Here is a 13,953-nt window from a genome sequence, read left to right on the forward strand (position 1 = left end):
ACTTGGTTTCTATTTTCACTTTTGGTTTTGGCTTTTTCAGACAAGATCTTTCTATGTAACCCTGGCTGTTCTGGGACCCACTGTGTAGATGGGGCTGGCCTTAAACTTACCGAGAGCTGCCTGCTTCCAGGTGCAAGGAGCATAAGACATGAGCATTTGTTTGTTATTTGTTTTGTGTGTTTGAGTGCTTTGCCTACATATCTGTGTACCACATCCATGCCTGGTATTCATGGAAATCAAAAGAGAGTGTCTTTTGCCCTAGAACTCGAGTTACATGGTAGTGAGTTATGGGTGCTGGGAATAGAACTCTAGTCTCTGCTAGAGCAACAAATAATCCTAACCACCGAGCCTTATGTCCAGGCCTTGGTAACTTTGATTCTTAACATAAATGTGATGATGTAAGCCATTAAATTCTGCTTCCAGGAAAATGATAGCCCAGAGGTTTCCAAAATGAATGCCCACTCCACAGCAGCTGGGTGCAGCAGCTGATCTTTCCAGATGTTTAGGCGGTTCCAGAAAACCTTTAAGTGAGGTGATCCTGGAGTATATGGCCCGGCGCGAGTTGGAGTGAGACCTGAGTGCGTTCCATGAGAAAAGTGGGTGAATTGGGAAGAGTAGGCAGCGTCGGAGAGACAGCCAGCACATCAGCCCAGGGAGAACAGAACTAGGGGATTCAGGACCTCCCTGCTGCACTGGCGGCTCTCAGCAGAGGGCGCAGTCTGGCCTGGTGCCTGTCGCCCGCTGACGTAAAAGAGCTTCCCGGGCGGGGGCGTGGCTTCCGGCGGTGCTTAAGGTCTTGCAGTGTCTTGCTTGGCCCATTCGTCCTTCCCTCCGCACGTGTCTACTCCGCGATGCTTCCCCTGCTGCGCTGCGTTCCCCGCGCCCTGGGCGCCGCTGCCACGGGCCTCCGAGCTGCCGTCCCGGCCTTGCCCCTTCGGCAGCTGCTACAGCCCGCGCCCCGACCGTGCCTCCGGCCCTTCGGGCTGCTCAGCGTGCGCGCCGGCTCCGCGCGGCGCTCTGGCCTCTTGCAGCCCCCGGCGCCCTGCTCGTGCGGCTGTGGAGCTCTGCACACCGAGGGTAAGATTCACGTATCCAGGCCGGGTTGTGGGGACCCAGCTTGGAACGGATCCGGAGCTGAACCCTCGCGATCACAGGCTCTCCTCTTATCCCGGAGGGGTCGAGGTTTGAGAATGTGGTTGTTTCTAATGGCTTTTGGCAAGTGAAAGCTGGTAGTTGGGAATTCTTTTGTTTTATATTGAGAGTAATAATAACAGTAAGTCCATGAAGGGAAATAACTCCTAGAACCCAGTTCCGCCCAGTAAATATATCCTGATTTTACAGAGTAGGATGTGAATTGGGGTAGAGTCTTAGCCATAGAAACAGTCCAGGTCTATAGGGTAAGGCAATTGGCTTTCACTTTTTGACCGTGTCTTGTCTCTTAGGAGACAAAGCCTTTGTTGAATTCTTGACGGATGAAATTAAGGAAGAGAAGAAAATCCAGAAGCATAAGTCTCTTCCCAAGATGTCTGGAGATTGGGAGCTGGAAGTGAACGGGACTGAGGCTAAATTATTGCGCAAAGTTGCTGGAGAAAAGTGAGTACTGGCCTAGGAGTTCTAGGACTGAATCCCTTACTCGGTTGCACCCTGTCTTGGCCATCCCCAGAAGATCCTGAGCTTAGACCCCATGTTTTGGTAAAATGGCTTTTGAGAAAGCGTGCAGTTGGAAATTTGCTTAGTTTCCAGGAAGGACATTCGCTGACACATTTGCTGTGGCCTGGTAATTAAGGAGACATGAAACAGCTCCAAAATATGTAGAGGGCAGTCTGTTGTATTAGGTTATTGGTGACAGTGTTGTGTCCTACCTGGATTTAGGCACTGGAATTTAGGAATGTTTAAAGTGCTGCTAATTATTTTGTTTAGAACTCACATAAAATTATCCCCTCTGGCAGTTGAAAATGCATGATGTGTAACTGTTTAAGTAACAGGATGAAGTTACAGTGTAGAAAGGCCATTTGGGAATTTGGACATTGTTCTTTCCAAACTACTTCCTGCTGGTAAAGGGCGCTGTCATGAGGAATCCTAAAAGATGAAGAAATCCTGGCTGTAGTCTGCAAGGATGGCTTGTCCCAACTTTTGAGTTTTGAGTGTTGGATCACCTGGAACATAGTTTCAGGGGGTCTGGCTTGCTCAAACCATATTAGTCTAGAAGGAATCCACAGCTTTTCATTTTCTGTGGAAACAAAAATAGAAATCCTTTTCCCCAGTAACATGTCCTTAGACTTAAATTTTGAATATAAATTGGATTGATCCAGCAGCATTTGCTTTAACAGTTGTTATTTCCTCAGCAGTCAAACGATACAGAGACAATGTAACACCATATAGTATCCAGATTCTCCCATCTTTACTTGGTTTTTTTTTATTACACTTTTTTTTAACTTTATTTTTTCATTTTTTGAGACAGGGCTTCTCTGTGTAACTCTTATCTGTCCTGGAATTCACTCTGCATACCAGGTTTACTTTGAAATCACAGATCTGCTTGCCTCTGTCTCCCAGTGCTGGGATTAAAGGCATGTGCCACCACACCCAGCTCCTCGCTATCTTTTTAAAACCTTTTTTTTTTCTTTCTCCCAAGCCTACGTATATTTTAAAACACTGTATACCTTTAGCGCCTTTTGTTAATGTGAATCTGTCTTTACTGTAAATCTTTATCTTTTTCTGGCCACAAGTCTTTTATCTGGTAAACAGCATTGCTAAAATGATTCACAGTTTTAGCTGCAGTCTACCTAAGATGGCGGCGGCTATTTTACCACCAGCACTGAGAGCTCACCGCCTTGGTCTGTGCTGCCATATCAGTAGTTCTTTGCCAAGCTTAGCATACTGCTCCCCTACACTGCTTTTTGAAACCAGTGTCTCTTACTTTTTAGCACAGGCTACCCTCAAGCTCTTAGTCCTTCTGCTCCAGATACTATGTGCTGAAGTTACAGGCCTGTGCCACAACTGGTGCCCCTAAAACTGTAAAAACTGTTCAGCCTTTGTTTATGTTTTGTTACTTTCACCAGTCTTAGAGAAGTCCTACTCTGGCTGGCTCTAGCATGTGTGAGGCCCAGGATCCAGTGCCTCATGACACCTGTAAGAATGCAGTTTGTAATCCTAGTTCAAGGCCAGGCAGGGCAGTGGTGGTACACACCTTCAATCCAGGGAGATCTCTTGAGTTCAAGGCCCACCTGCTATAAAAGTTCCAGAACAGCCAAGGCTACACGGAGAAATCTTGTCTTAAAACCTTTAAAAAGAAAAAGGTGTGGTGGCTCACAACTTTAATCCCAGAACTCAGGAGGCAGAGGCAGGCAGTTCAAGGCCAGCCTGATCTACAGAGCTAGTTCCAGGACTGGGTCAAAGCAATACCAAGAAGAAACCCTGTCTCAAAAAAAAAAGAGAGAGAGAGAAAAGAAAGTTCAAGGCCAGAACTTTAAAGTCAAGTCTAGCCTAATCTAAGTCATGTGTACAAAATAGCATTGAGTTTGCTTTATGTTGGCCAATGGGACCTACCATGAAGTACGATTGCTACAGTCATTTCTTGTAGAAGATATTTTTTTTTTCCTTTGCAACCAGTACCAATCACTGATATATTGGCTTGGAACAGGACCCCAACTAGTTTGAATATACCAGCGAAGCTCCATTACTAAATGGCACAGGTTGACACTAGTTGATGTCACTCTTCAGTAGATACATGAAGCCCTGGACTTGATCCCTAGCACCAAGGATGGGGAGATGACTCTCCCTCTTACTATCATTAACTTTAGGAATTAAATTCTGGCACACATGAGGGGAGAATGTAAGCCATGTTCAAACTGCTTGCCTAACAGTGTGGGACTCTGGGTTCAATCTCCATCTCTACACACACTTAGACTTTTTAATCTTAGCACTAAGAAACCATTGCCTGGAAAAGATTGCAAAGAATGGAGTCTGTGTTTTCTTAGACTTCTGCAGCTTCAGACCTTAAGGTCTGTGGCCCATTTTGTGAAGGAAGGCTCTGATTTGTTCATAGCATATAGTGTTTTGCCTCATACATAGGTCACTTGTAACTTCACCTAAATAAATCATGTTATGCTATTAGCCAATTTTTGTGCCCAGGAACTCAGCTTAGTACAAGATTAGGCATGTTTTATGGCTCAGCCAGCCTACCACTTTTTTTCTGTGGCAAAGTGGCCTGATAGCAAAGCATTGGCCAGTTTGCCTCCAGAAAGCAGTGTGCTCTTATATAGGTTGGCCCTGCTGAATTAGAATGGTCTAGAACTTCTGCTTGCAGGTGTCATGGCAAAGACATTTATCTTATTTTAGAACATGTTTTGTTTGTCACGTACAGATTCTTACAAGTTACAGTTGCCACAAGGTGAAGGGGCCATATGCAGCTGTGAACATTTGCCAGGCATACATAGGGTGTTTGCTTGAGCTCCAAAACCTCAGAAAAGAGGGGAAGAAGAAGTTAGTGGTGGTTCAGTTCCCTGTTTGTGATTGTGCAAAGTGAATCTGTTCTGCAGTATTTTGTGAAGCTTTTTTCCTGGGGTGGATGGCTGCCCACCTCCATCAGCTTCCCTAGAAAGACCCCAGGATGCCAGCCTTTTGGCTATTTAAAGTTCTTAATTCCCTGTGCAGCTGCCTGGGATGGAGACATTGTTTCAGCGTGCCTTTACACTTGCCTTACTGTATAGCAGGTCTCCCTCTTGTGTACCTTATTGTACCTTAGTGTGTTTTCACTTGCCTTTCTAGGATCACTGTCACTTTCAACATTAACAATAGCATCCCTCAATCATTTGGTGGTGAGGAGGAAGAGCCCTCCCAAGGGCAGAAGGCTGAAGAACAGGAGGTAAGCTAGTAATACTTCCGGCCATTTTCTTTCCTAAAAGACAAGAAAGACTGGGGGGGGGGGGGGGAGGTTGAAACGTGTACTTTCTATGTAACAGTTCTGGCTGTCCTGGAACTTGCTTTGTAAACCAGGCTAGCCTGAACTCCACAGAGATGGGCCTGTCTCTGCCTCCCAAGTGCTGGCATTAAAAGCCTGCACATGGGCTGGAGAGATGGCTCAGTGGTTAAGAACAGTAGCTGCTCTTCCAGAGGTGCTGAATTCAGTTCCCAGCAACCACATGGTGGCTCACAGCCATCCATAATGAGGTCTGGTACCTTCTGTCATGCAGAGGTACATGCAGATAGAACACTGTATACATAATAAATAAATAAATCTTAAAAGGCCTGCACAACTGCACTGTGCTAGAAGGATTATTACTTAAATTCCTCTTCCTGCATGTGTTTTATCCAGCACTTGAGAAGCAGGGGAATCCAGTTTGAGGCCAGCCTGGGCTACAGATTAAGTTCCAGGGCAGCCATGGCAGCACAGAAACCCTGTCTCAACCCCACCCCCCATTCAAAAAAGAAAAAAATTTTTCCTTATGCTAGGAGGGGGTGGGGATGCCACCCCCTGGGTTTGTAGAGCAGTAGTTTGGAATGGGTTTTAGCTGGAAGTGAGGGTCATGTTCTAGGGTAGTAGGTACATTGCTCCTCAGCAGGGTTTAGGCTTGATTGCGGGGCCTGTATTCCTTAATACAAAAGAGATATGACTGTCTTACCCCTTCCTGTGTCATAGACCAAGTGAATACTTAGTATCAAGACAATATCATTTGGCATGTTTTTAGTGTAAAAGGTATTCTAATAATTAGGTAGTCAGTACTAGTCATTTGTCCAAAATTAAGGATTAAGAAAAATTTTGTAAATTCTGTTTATTTTCTTCACATTGTGTTTGTTATGTGGGATAGAATGTGTGCTCTTGAAGGCATCAAAAGCAACTTGCAGGAACAGTTTTAAACCTGTCTTGTGGGTCCCAGGGTTGAGCCGAGGTCATCTGCCTTTGGGAGAAATCTTGCTAGTCCATCCTTAAAAGATTTTTATATTTGGCCAGCTGAGATTTTCTTTTTCTTGGGTTTCTGGCCCACATGGCTGGATCTAGATCATATTCAAACAATTCAGAAATGGTATGTCTGGCCTAGAAGCCAACCACTGTGAGGGTCACAGGATTCCCCAGGCTGTCTGACTAAGCAGATGTCAGCACTGTTTATAGACAAGTGTGGAAAGCAGAGTTCCCTGTTGTGTTTCTGTCAATAGTGTGAATCCCAACTGTCTGGGGCTTGTTCCTTGGGTCAACAGAGAAGGAAGTCACTGCCTCTCCTGGTTAAGATAGCCACTTAGCCAGAGCTAGTGTGCCAGTGCCAGGCTCTGATTCTGTTCTAAAGTAGCCACAGGGGAAGGAGCTCCTCCAGGCCTGCTTCAGCCAGCACCTCGGTGCTCTGAAGGGCTGGTCCAGCTCTGTGAGCTGGTCCAGAGCTGTGCCTGGCTTCAGACACTACTCTAAACTGTGCTCTTTTAGAAAGTAAGTTGCTAACAGGATTGAACTGTTAGTGCTGTATTGGAAGATGGCCATGGCTGTAACACTCTGCACTACCTGAGGCCACCGGTCTGGGTGTGCACACCACCAGCGTTGGCATACTATACTGACCTGTTCCTGTTTTTCCAGCCGGAACTGACTTCAACTCCCAACTTTGTGGTTGAAGTTACAAAGAGTGATGGCAAGAAGACCCTTGTACTGGACTGTCACTATCCTGAGGATGAGGTTTGTAGGGTGGAGTGACATCTGATCTCATGTAATATGTACAGGAAAGACCTGGTTAATATCTAGACCAGGATGGGAGGGCAAGACAGGTGAAAATGGGGAGGGAAATGCAGAGCCTTTATTTCCTTCCCTCTGCTCTCTCAGATTGAACAAGAAGAGACCGAGAGTGATATTTTCTCCATCAAGGAAGTTAGCTTCCAGGCCACTGGTGACTCTGAATGGAGGGATACTAACTACACACTCAACACAGATTCCCTAGACTGGGTGAGTGCTGGTTGAGAATGGAGGGTGCTTAGCTTTTGCAGAAAAGGGTCAAGGAATGGAAATGGCATTATTAAAAAAAAAAAATATTTTCATAAATGCCATGGCCCATGTGGGACAGTCAGAGGACAACTTTGGGAATTTGCTTGGTTCTTTGCTTTCTACATTGTTTGTTCTTTCCAATATGTGGGTCCAAAAAAAAAAAAAAAAAAAAAAACTAACAACTTTACCTGCAAAGCCATCTTGCCAAACCATATTTTTTATTTTGTTCTGCTGCTCTTCAAGCTAGTCAATATTTTTCTTCCCAGGCCTTGTATGACCACCTGATGGATTTCCTTGCGGACCGAGGGGTGGACAACACTTTTGCAGATGAGTTGGTGGAGCTCAGTACAGCCCTAGAGCACCAAGAATATATCACCTTCCTTGAAGACCTCAAAAGTTTTGTCAAGAGCCAGTAGAACTGTCAGAGACTGGGGGCTTTAATTAAATGGCAAGCTTTGGCCAGTGAACAAAAGCTACTTTGCCATTAGCTTTGAAATGGCTGTCATCCTAATTAATATCATGGGAGGAAAAAAGCAAGTTTAAGTTATTGCTGTTACACTTCCATTTGCTATTCATTTGGGTATTTTTCTCCTGTACAAATCTATTTGTAGATTTTTATATAACATAATGATGGACAATAAAATTGGTTTTATCTCCTCCAAGAAAAATTTGTACTTTCTGGGATTTTTTTTTCCCTGCATTAGAACACCAAGAGCAAAGATGTTTGAAAAGTTTTAATATAAAATATAGTTATACAAAAGACTTGTTCATACAGGGGCCCTCTCGGAATGAGTTGTCCATAGCCCAGCAGTGAAGTGTGAGGTCAGGATGACTAGAGGATCACAGCCCAAGTGTCACAAGCCTGGATTAAACAGAAAACAAGTTAGTGTAAATAACTTTCTACCACCATGACAGTCTGGATGCATGCATGGCTGAAAGTTCTCATTGATCATGACATGTACACTACAGAAGGAACCATTATGAACCAATTTGCTGGAATACTTTATTGAAGAGGCCATGTCTTACAATGGACCTGCTCTGTCAAACTGAAACCATCACTAATGTAGCTAACAAGTTTAGCCTTCTATGGAAGTTTGCTGAGAGACAAACCTGGTGTTGCTTTACTGTGCTTAGCCTGTGTCTACCTTCAAAAGTAATGCCATCTGGCCATCTGGCGTTCAGGACTGTGGCCTGATGTATGGAGATCAAGACACTGCTGCTGATCCAACAAAAAATCATGTTGTGCAGAGTCTCCAGTTTCCAGACCAATGTTTGGCCACAAATTTGAGCCTATTCCTCCCTTTTCTTACCAGGCTATTTAACTGACTACTCATGTTTTAATTCTTCATGTGTGCATGTATGCCCATGCATGCACAGCACACCCAATCTGTTTATGGAAGACAAAAGACAATTTGTAGGAATTTGTTCTCTGCTTCTACCACATGAGGTCCAAGGATTGAAGTTTACAAGCTGGGCAGCAAGTGCTCTTAGCTGCTGAGCCATCTTGACAGCCCAATATCTATTTCTGAGACAGGTTCTCACTATGTAGTCTAGACTGGCCTTAACCTCTTTCTGCCACAGCCTCCCTAGTACTGGGATTACAGGTAAGTGCCACCACTTACCTAGCTAATATATCCTGTGAAGTAAATCCCTCAAAAAACATTAAATATTATTTCTAAGCCATTATTTCCACCAAGAGGGGAACAGAACCGACTGCTAATTTGCTCCTGCAACTGACTAGGTCCCATGGAGGCTTACCAAGCAGCTCATTAGAAGACTGGGCTTTTCTTCTGTTCCACCGGTGACCGAAAATATGGGTGTGTGGGGACAGTGTACACTGTGCTCATTTACATTATCCTCCAAACAGGCACGAAGCTTCTGCTCTGTCAACTCTGGAGACTAGGAAAGTTCAGCCACAACTAATTTTTTAAAAGTTAATTTATTTACTTTGTGTACATTGGTGTTTTGCTTGCATGGACAGACATCTGTGTGAGGATGCCAAATCCTCAAGAACTGGAATTACAGTCAGTTGTGAGCTGCCATGTGGGTGCTAGGAATTGAACCTGGGTCCTCTGGAAGAGAAGCCAGTGCTCTTTAACCTCTGAGTCATCTCTCCAGCCCTAATCCTTTTTAAAAAAAAAAAAAAAAAAAGTATTGGTGTTTTTGCTTGTATGTTTGTATTTGGGTGGTGGAACCTGGAGTAATAAATAGTTGTGAGCTGCCATGTGGGTACTGGGAATTGAACCCCAGTCCTCTGGAAGAACAGTCAGTGTGCCAAGGTGCCGAGTCATCTCTCCAGCTCCAACTAATCTTAAATATTGTATAACCAACAGGTTGAAAACCGAAATCAATCAACACGGTTTGATTCTCTGGAGCCTTAGACTGTGGAGCTGGGGATGTAGATCGGTGGTAGAGTGCTGGCCTAGCAAGCATGGAACACTGTGCTTCATTCCCAGTACAGTATAAAGATCAGACAGAGCGGCACACACCTGTAACCTCAGCACCTGGAAGGTGACCTCGGAAGGATCAGAAGCTGAGCTACAATTAAGTTTGAGGCCAGCCTGTACTACTACTAGACTGCCTCAAAACAAAAGAAAAAAAAAAAAAAAAATGGGGGGGGGGATCTGGAGAGTTGGCTCAGTAGTTAGGAGTACTTCCTGCTCTTCTAGAGGACCTGGGCTGACAGTACCCAGCTTTCATCCCCATGAAACCACTGTGACCTGCTTTCCCTGTCATGATGCACTGATCCCTCTGAAATCATAAGCCAAAATAAACCTCTCTCAGGTTACTGCTGCTGGGCACCTTGTCTGTGACAAGAAAGGTAGCTGCTGGCCCAGATGTAAGTTTCTTTAATACAGTTGGTACATATAGGGAATCTGTGTGGACACTTACGTGAAATGGGATGTGCAGGCCACATGGACACATGACCACACTGTTCATTATTCTCAGGTTGTACCTAGAGACAGAATTAGGATTCCCAGATCACTGTGGTCATAAGACCTGGCTCCCTATACCTCTCAGGCAATAATCTAGGGGGGCAGAGGGATCCCTCACTTTAGAGTATGGAATGAGAACCAATAATGCTAAAAAGATTTTGAAAATTCTTACTTTATACACACAGGACAGATGAGGTGGTTTGCTTCCCACTCAGCCAACATGCTATTGAGACAATTTTCATCAAACTGTAAGCTCTTCTCATACTCGCTTATGATGGACTTTTCTGCAAGGCAAAGAGCCTAGGTTGTCCTGTACCCATAGGGCAGACCTGTTACTTTTACAGATGTAAGATGCAAAACTGTGTGTTCTACACAATGCCATTAGTATCTTAAGCTGATGTTCACAAATTCATGGGCAGACAGTAAAGAATGGATGAGAGATGGCCCTTGGGTGTACATGTAAAGATGTGCACGTGTATGCAAGGTGACAAATTTACTATTCAAGAGGCAGGATTCATTACCCTACCCTGGCTAGTCTGAAACTATAGGGCTAAGCACCTTACTGAAAGCCCATCCTCCTACATTAAGCCACAAGTAGCTGGTCCTAAAGTCACAGCCACAGTGCCCACCTGAATGAAGCAGCAAGAGGCAGGATGAAACAAACATGGCAACTGCTTCCCAACTCTACCACTGACTAGCTATGTGACCTGTGTGAGGATACCATTTTCTATCCCATCTAATCCCGTCTTTCACAGTAGTCAGAATGAAGTAATGGTATCATGGAATGAGAAGTTCCCAGCCAGAGCCCACAGCCCTTACTGTTGGAAGGACAAACAGCCAAGAATTAGGAGTCCAACAGAGACTTGTGGACACTTAACTGATGATGGAGGTAGAAGAACAGGAATTAAGAACTAATCCTAGGGCTGGGGATATAGCTTTAGTGGTTGCCTCCATGCAAAAGGCTCTGGGTTTAATCCCTAGCACCTAAGCAATCTAAAACAACAACCAATCATGAGTCAAGGAAAGGCCAGCATTAAGAGTAGGTGCACGTAGGCAGGAAAAGACTACATCCTGTGATTACCTTCATCACACAGCTCCTGTTCAATGTCCTGCAGCACAGCTAGGTCCTCCGGCAGTCCCAACTACAAGAGAAAGTGGACAGCAGGGAGTATAGCTCAATGGAGCCGCACTGGCCTAGAGCCTGACAGTCAGACAGAGCAGAAAATGGTGTCTTCACCTTCCATATAAAGGATTAATTGGCCACCAAGTCCCACAGGGATTTGTAACTAGAAGCTGCCTCCAAGACCCCAGATTTACTTGGCAAAGTGGTCTAGTCAGAATGCAGAATTTGCTGACAGTACAGTAATATGGCCATGCTAAACAACATATGATCAAAGTACCACCAAATTTAAGGGAGACAAAATCAGGCAGCAGCTAAGAAGAAGTCCTAAGACTGGCCATATGAAGATATCTAGTCTTTGAAAAGCTGTTTCAGCTTCTATAAAGCTAGAATACAACTGACCTGAGAAGCCTCCTGTGAGCACTAACTGGTGATTTAGCATACTGTAGGACTCATAGATGCCCCTGAAAGTGCATCATTATTACACAGTGTGTCGATGGTTTCAAAGGGTTTCATGTTTTGTTACACAATTCTCATAATGCTCATGCTGTCATCTCTATTGTATGTAAATATAAAAACCTAAGGTTCAAAGAAATAAACGGTAAAGTTGTGAGTCAGTAAAACTAAACAGAATCCCTAAATCCTGAAGCCAACCCATAGCATTCCCTGATACATTGTATGGCTTTCTATGGACACACAACTCCAAACTGATTGTCCGGAATCAGAATGTTGCTGTAGACATCCTTTGTCAAAGGGTGGCCCCTAACCCATTCCCAGTGAGTCAACATTTTCAATAGGGAAAGCAAGAATGAAATTTTCTCTCCTTTTAGCTCCATAAGTTTAGTTTTGTTACAAGTTTGCAACACGCCTACAGTCTAGTATTGCAGAGCCATCAATATAAAATAATTACTCAAAATTAGAAAAGCCTGAGCCAAAAGGCTGTTAGAATTATGCTTGGGGGCTGGGAAGTGGGTAGATTGAAAAGACCTGGATAAACTGATAGAAAGTTGTCAGCAGAAGTTCTTCATGGAGTGGCCGCTAGCAACAGACCCTTGCCTAACCTGAGCCAAGGCCTCTGGATAATTCTCTACGGACTGCAAAGAGTTCCACTCTTCCTCCATCACTTCTTGCACAAGAAATCTATCTGAGGCTTTCCCTGGTGTGCCACCTCCAGCCTGGCGGTACTTGTTCAGGAGCCTGTGCCGGCTGCTTCTCATTCTCTCCAGACATCCCTGGGGGAAAGGGGCCACAATAGTAAAAGAAGAGGTCAATTACACTAAAAAAGAAAGAAAGGAAAACACCTCCAATTAGTTCATAAAATTATTTTAGTTTTAGATGCAAAATTTCTTATTCTCAAGTCCTCACCCACACACAGGTAGGTAAAATCACAGTGCTTTTGCTCATGTATCTCCAGATTCCCATAGTTCACATTTTATCTTGAATGCAAGTGGTCGGGTGCATAGTAATTGCGTCCACAAACTGGTGTCAGACATTTATATGGCTTCCAAATTCCTGTTACTATACATAATGCTATAGTGATAATCTTCTTGTATAACAGTACTTCTCAACCCTGACAATTTTTTAAAATGTGTATGTGTGTGTGTCTGTATAAGTTTATGTACACTGCATCAATTCGGGTGACCACAGAGGCCAGAAGATGGCAACTGGAGCTACAGCCACCAGGTCTGCTGCAAGGGCATAAGTGCTCTTAACACTTCACCATCTCTCTAACCCCAACTCAGGACCATTTTTGGTTGCCACAGCTCTACTTGTAGAACTGTTGCTGGCTGATGCCATTTAGTAGGTAGGCCAAGGATGCCTCATCTGTTTTACATTGCACAAAACAACCTTCCATAACAGAACTTTCTCCTCCAAAATGTCAGTATTCACAGTTGAGAAACTCTACCACACACACTATTTCCAGCATCACAATTGTTTTTCTAGAATACACCTACTCCTTTAGAGAATGCTGAACAGGGAGGTAAGCTGTTTCTTAGAGGGAACTACTTGTCTTCAGAAGAGACCTGAGCTTAAGTACAACTCTCCTAACAGTAACTGAGACTCTTCTGAATCTTTAGAAGAGAAATAACTTCTATCTCACACGACATATGCATACAGAGTGGTGACACAGCAAACAGCAGTTACCGCTGTCATGACCCTTAAAATATGAAACAAACTCGAACCCAAAAAACAAAGCTTCCTGGGATAGCACCTGCTCCAGCCAAAAGCCCAAAAGGTATGGAGCGGCGGCCAGGAACCAGTCCTGTGGCAATAGTCGAGTTCAAGATTCACCTCGCTGGCCAAGCACTCTGGGCATCTGCTTCACGACCAATGCTGAAGCAAGGGCACCGAGAACAGCGGTCCTTGGGACAGATTAGAGAAGTGATTACATCCAAATCTCAAACTCACCTGCCTGAAAACTTCTTTCCAGGGCGGCGAGCCCACCTGTTTATACAACAGGCGGTGCGGAGATCCAGAGGACTCTGCCATCTCTTAGCCGGAGATGGCTTCCGAATCCCCGCCCCTTAGCCGCGCGCGAAGGATTCTGGAAGTTCTAGTTCCAGGGGGCTGATTGCCCTTTAGGTCGTCAGGCTTTCTTGGAACTGTCTCTAGTTGCTGTCCCCTCACAGAGACAAGTTTAGGGGAATCCAAGGATGGATGAAGTTGTGACAGTTGAGAAGTAAATGCCACCTGGGCTGAGGGAGGTGAGTCTTGAGAGAAAGTTCTGGTTTTACCCAGAGGGAGGCGTCAGTAGACAACTAGATGCACAGGTCTCATTCTTAACCCTACGGACCGACCTTCCAAACCAGCTCTAAACCCGCGGTGTGTTGGCCCCGCCCCGCCCACTTTGACGTCAATCTGCAGCGCTGTAGATTGGCTTTCCTCTAGTGATGCCTGTCCTCGGGCTGAAGCCGTGGAGTGCTGGTTCCGGATTG

At 44.7% G+C, this 13,953-nt stretch overlaps 2 protein-coding genes across 2 annotated transcripts; one reads left to right on the top strand and one right to left on the bottom strand.

Annotated features, from left to right (window-relative positions):
- The first annotated feature begins 827 nt into the window (after nt 1-827).
- On the top strand, nt 828-7,629 carry C1qbp (complement C1q binding protein). Its single transcript, XM_051180112.1, has 6 exons — nt 828-1,077; nt 1,443-1,593; nt 4,768-4,864; nt 6,563-6,658; nt 6,803-6,922; nt 7,228-7,629. Exons 1-6 carry the CDS (start codon nt 852-854, stop codon nt 7,375-7,377), a joined length of 840 nt encoding a protein of 279 aa, XP_051036069.1. The 5' UTR covers nt 828-851; the 3' UTR covers nt 7,378-7,629.
- A 51-nt stretch (nt 7,630-7,680) lies between these two features.
- Rpain (RPA interacting protein) lies at nt 7,681-13,810 on the bottom strand. The gene is made up of 7 exons (XM_051180116.1): nt 13,427-13,810; nt 12,079-12,249; nt 10,979-11,039; nt 10,070-10,181; nt 9,854-9,917; nt 8,720-8,860; nt 7,681-7,823 (listed from the first exon to the last, which is right to left on the bottom strand). Exons 1-7 carry the CDS (start codon nt 13,505-13,507, stop codon nt 7,794-7,796), a joined length of 660 nt encoding a protein of 219 aa, XP_051036073.1. The 5' UTR covers nt 13,508-13,810; the 3' UTR covers nt 7,681-7,793.
- Between the last annotated feature and the right edge of the window lie 143 nt (nt 13,811-13,953).

Source organism: Phodopus roborovskii, unplaced genomic scaffold (genome assembly GCF_943737965.1).
Source record: "Phodopus roborovskii unplaced genomic scaffold, PHOROB, whole genome shotgun sequence".
In the NCBI taxonomy this organism is placed as follows: domain Eukaryota; kingdom Metazoa; phylum Chordata; class Mammalia; order Rodentia; family Cricetidae; genus Phodopus; species Phodopus roborovskii.

Coding starts and splice junctions, on each gene's coding strand:
- C1qbp (XM_051180112.1), top strand. CDS start 852: ATGCTTCCCCTGCTGCGCTGCGTTCCCCGCGCCCTGGGCGCCGCTGCC. Junction 1,078..1,442: donor TGGAGCTCTGCACACCGAGG/GTAAGATTCACG, acceptor CTTGTCTCTTAG/GAGACAAAGCCTTTGTTGAA. Junction 4,865..6,562: donor AGAAGGCTGAAGAACAGGAG/GTAAGCTAGTAA, acceptor CTGTTTTTCCAG/CCGGAACTGACTTCAACTCC.
- Rpain (XM_051180116.1), bottom strand. CDS start 13,507: ATGGCAGAGTCCTCTGGATCTCCGCACCGCCTGTTGTATAAACAGGTG. Junction 10,182..10,978: donor ACAGGAGCTGTGTGATGAAG/GTAATCACAGGA, acceptor TTTGCCTTGCAG/AAAAGTCCATCATAAGCGAG. Junction 7,824..8,719: donor GTCTTCTAATGAGCTGCTTG/GTAAGCCTCCAT, acceptor TGTTTAATCCAG/GCTTGTGACACTTGGGCTGT.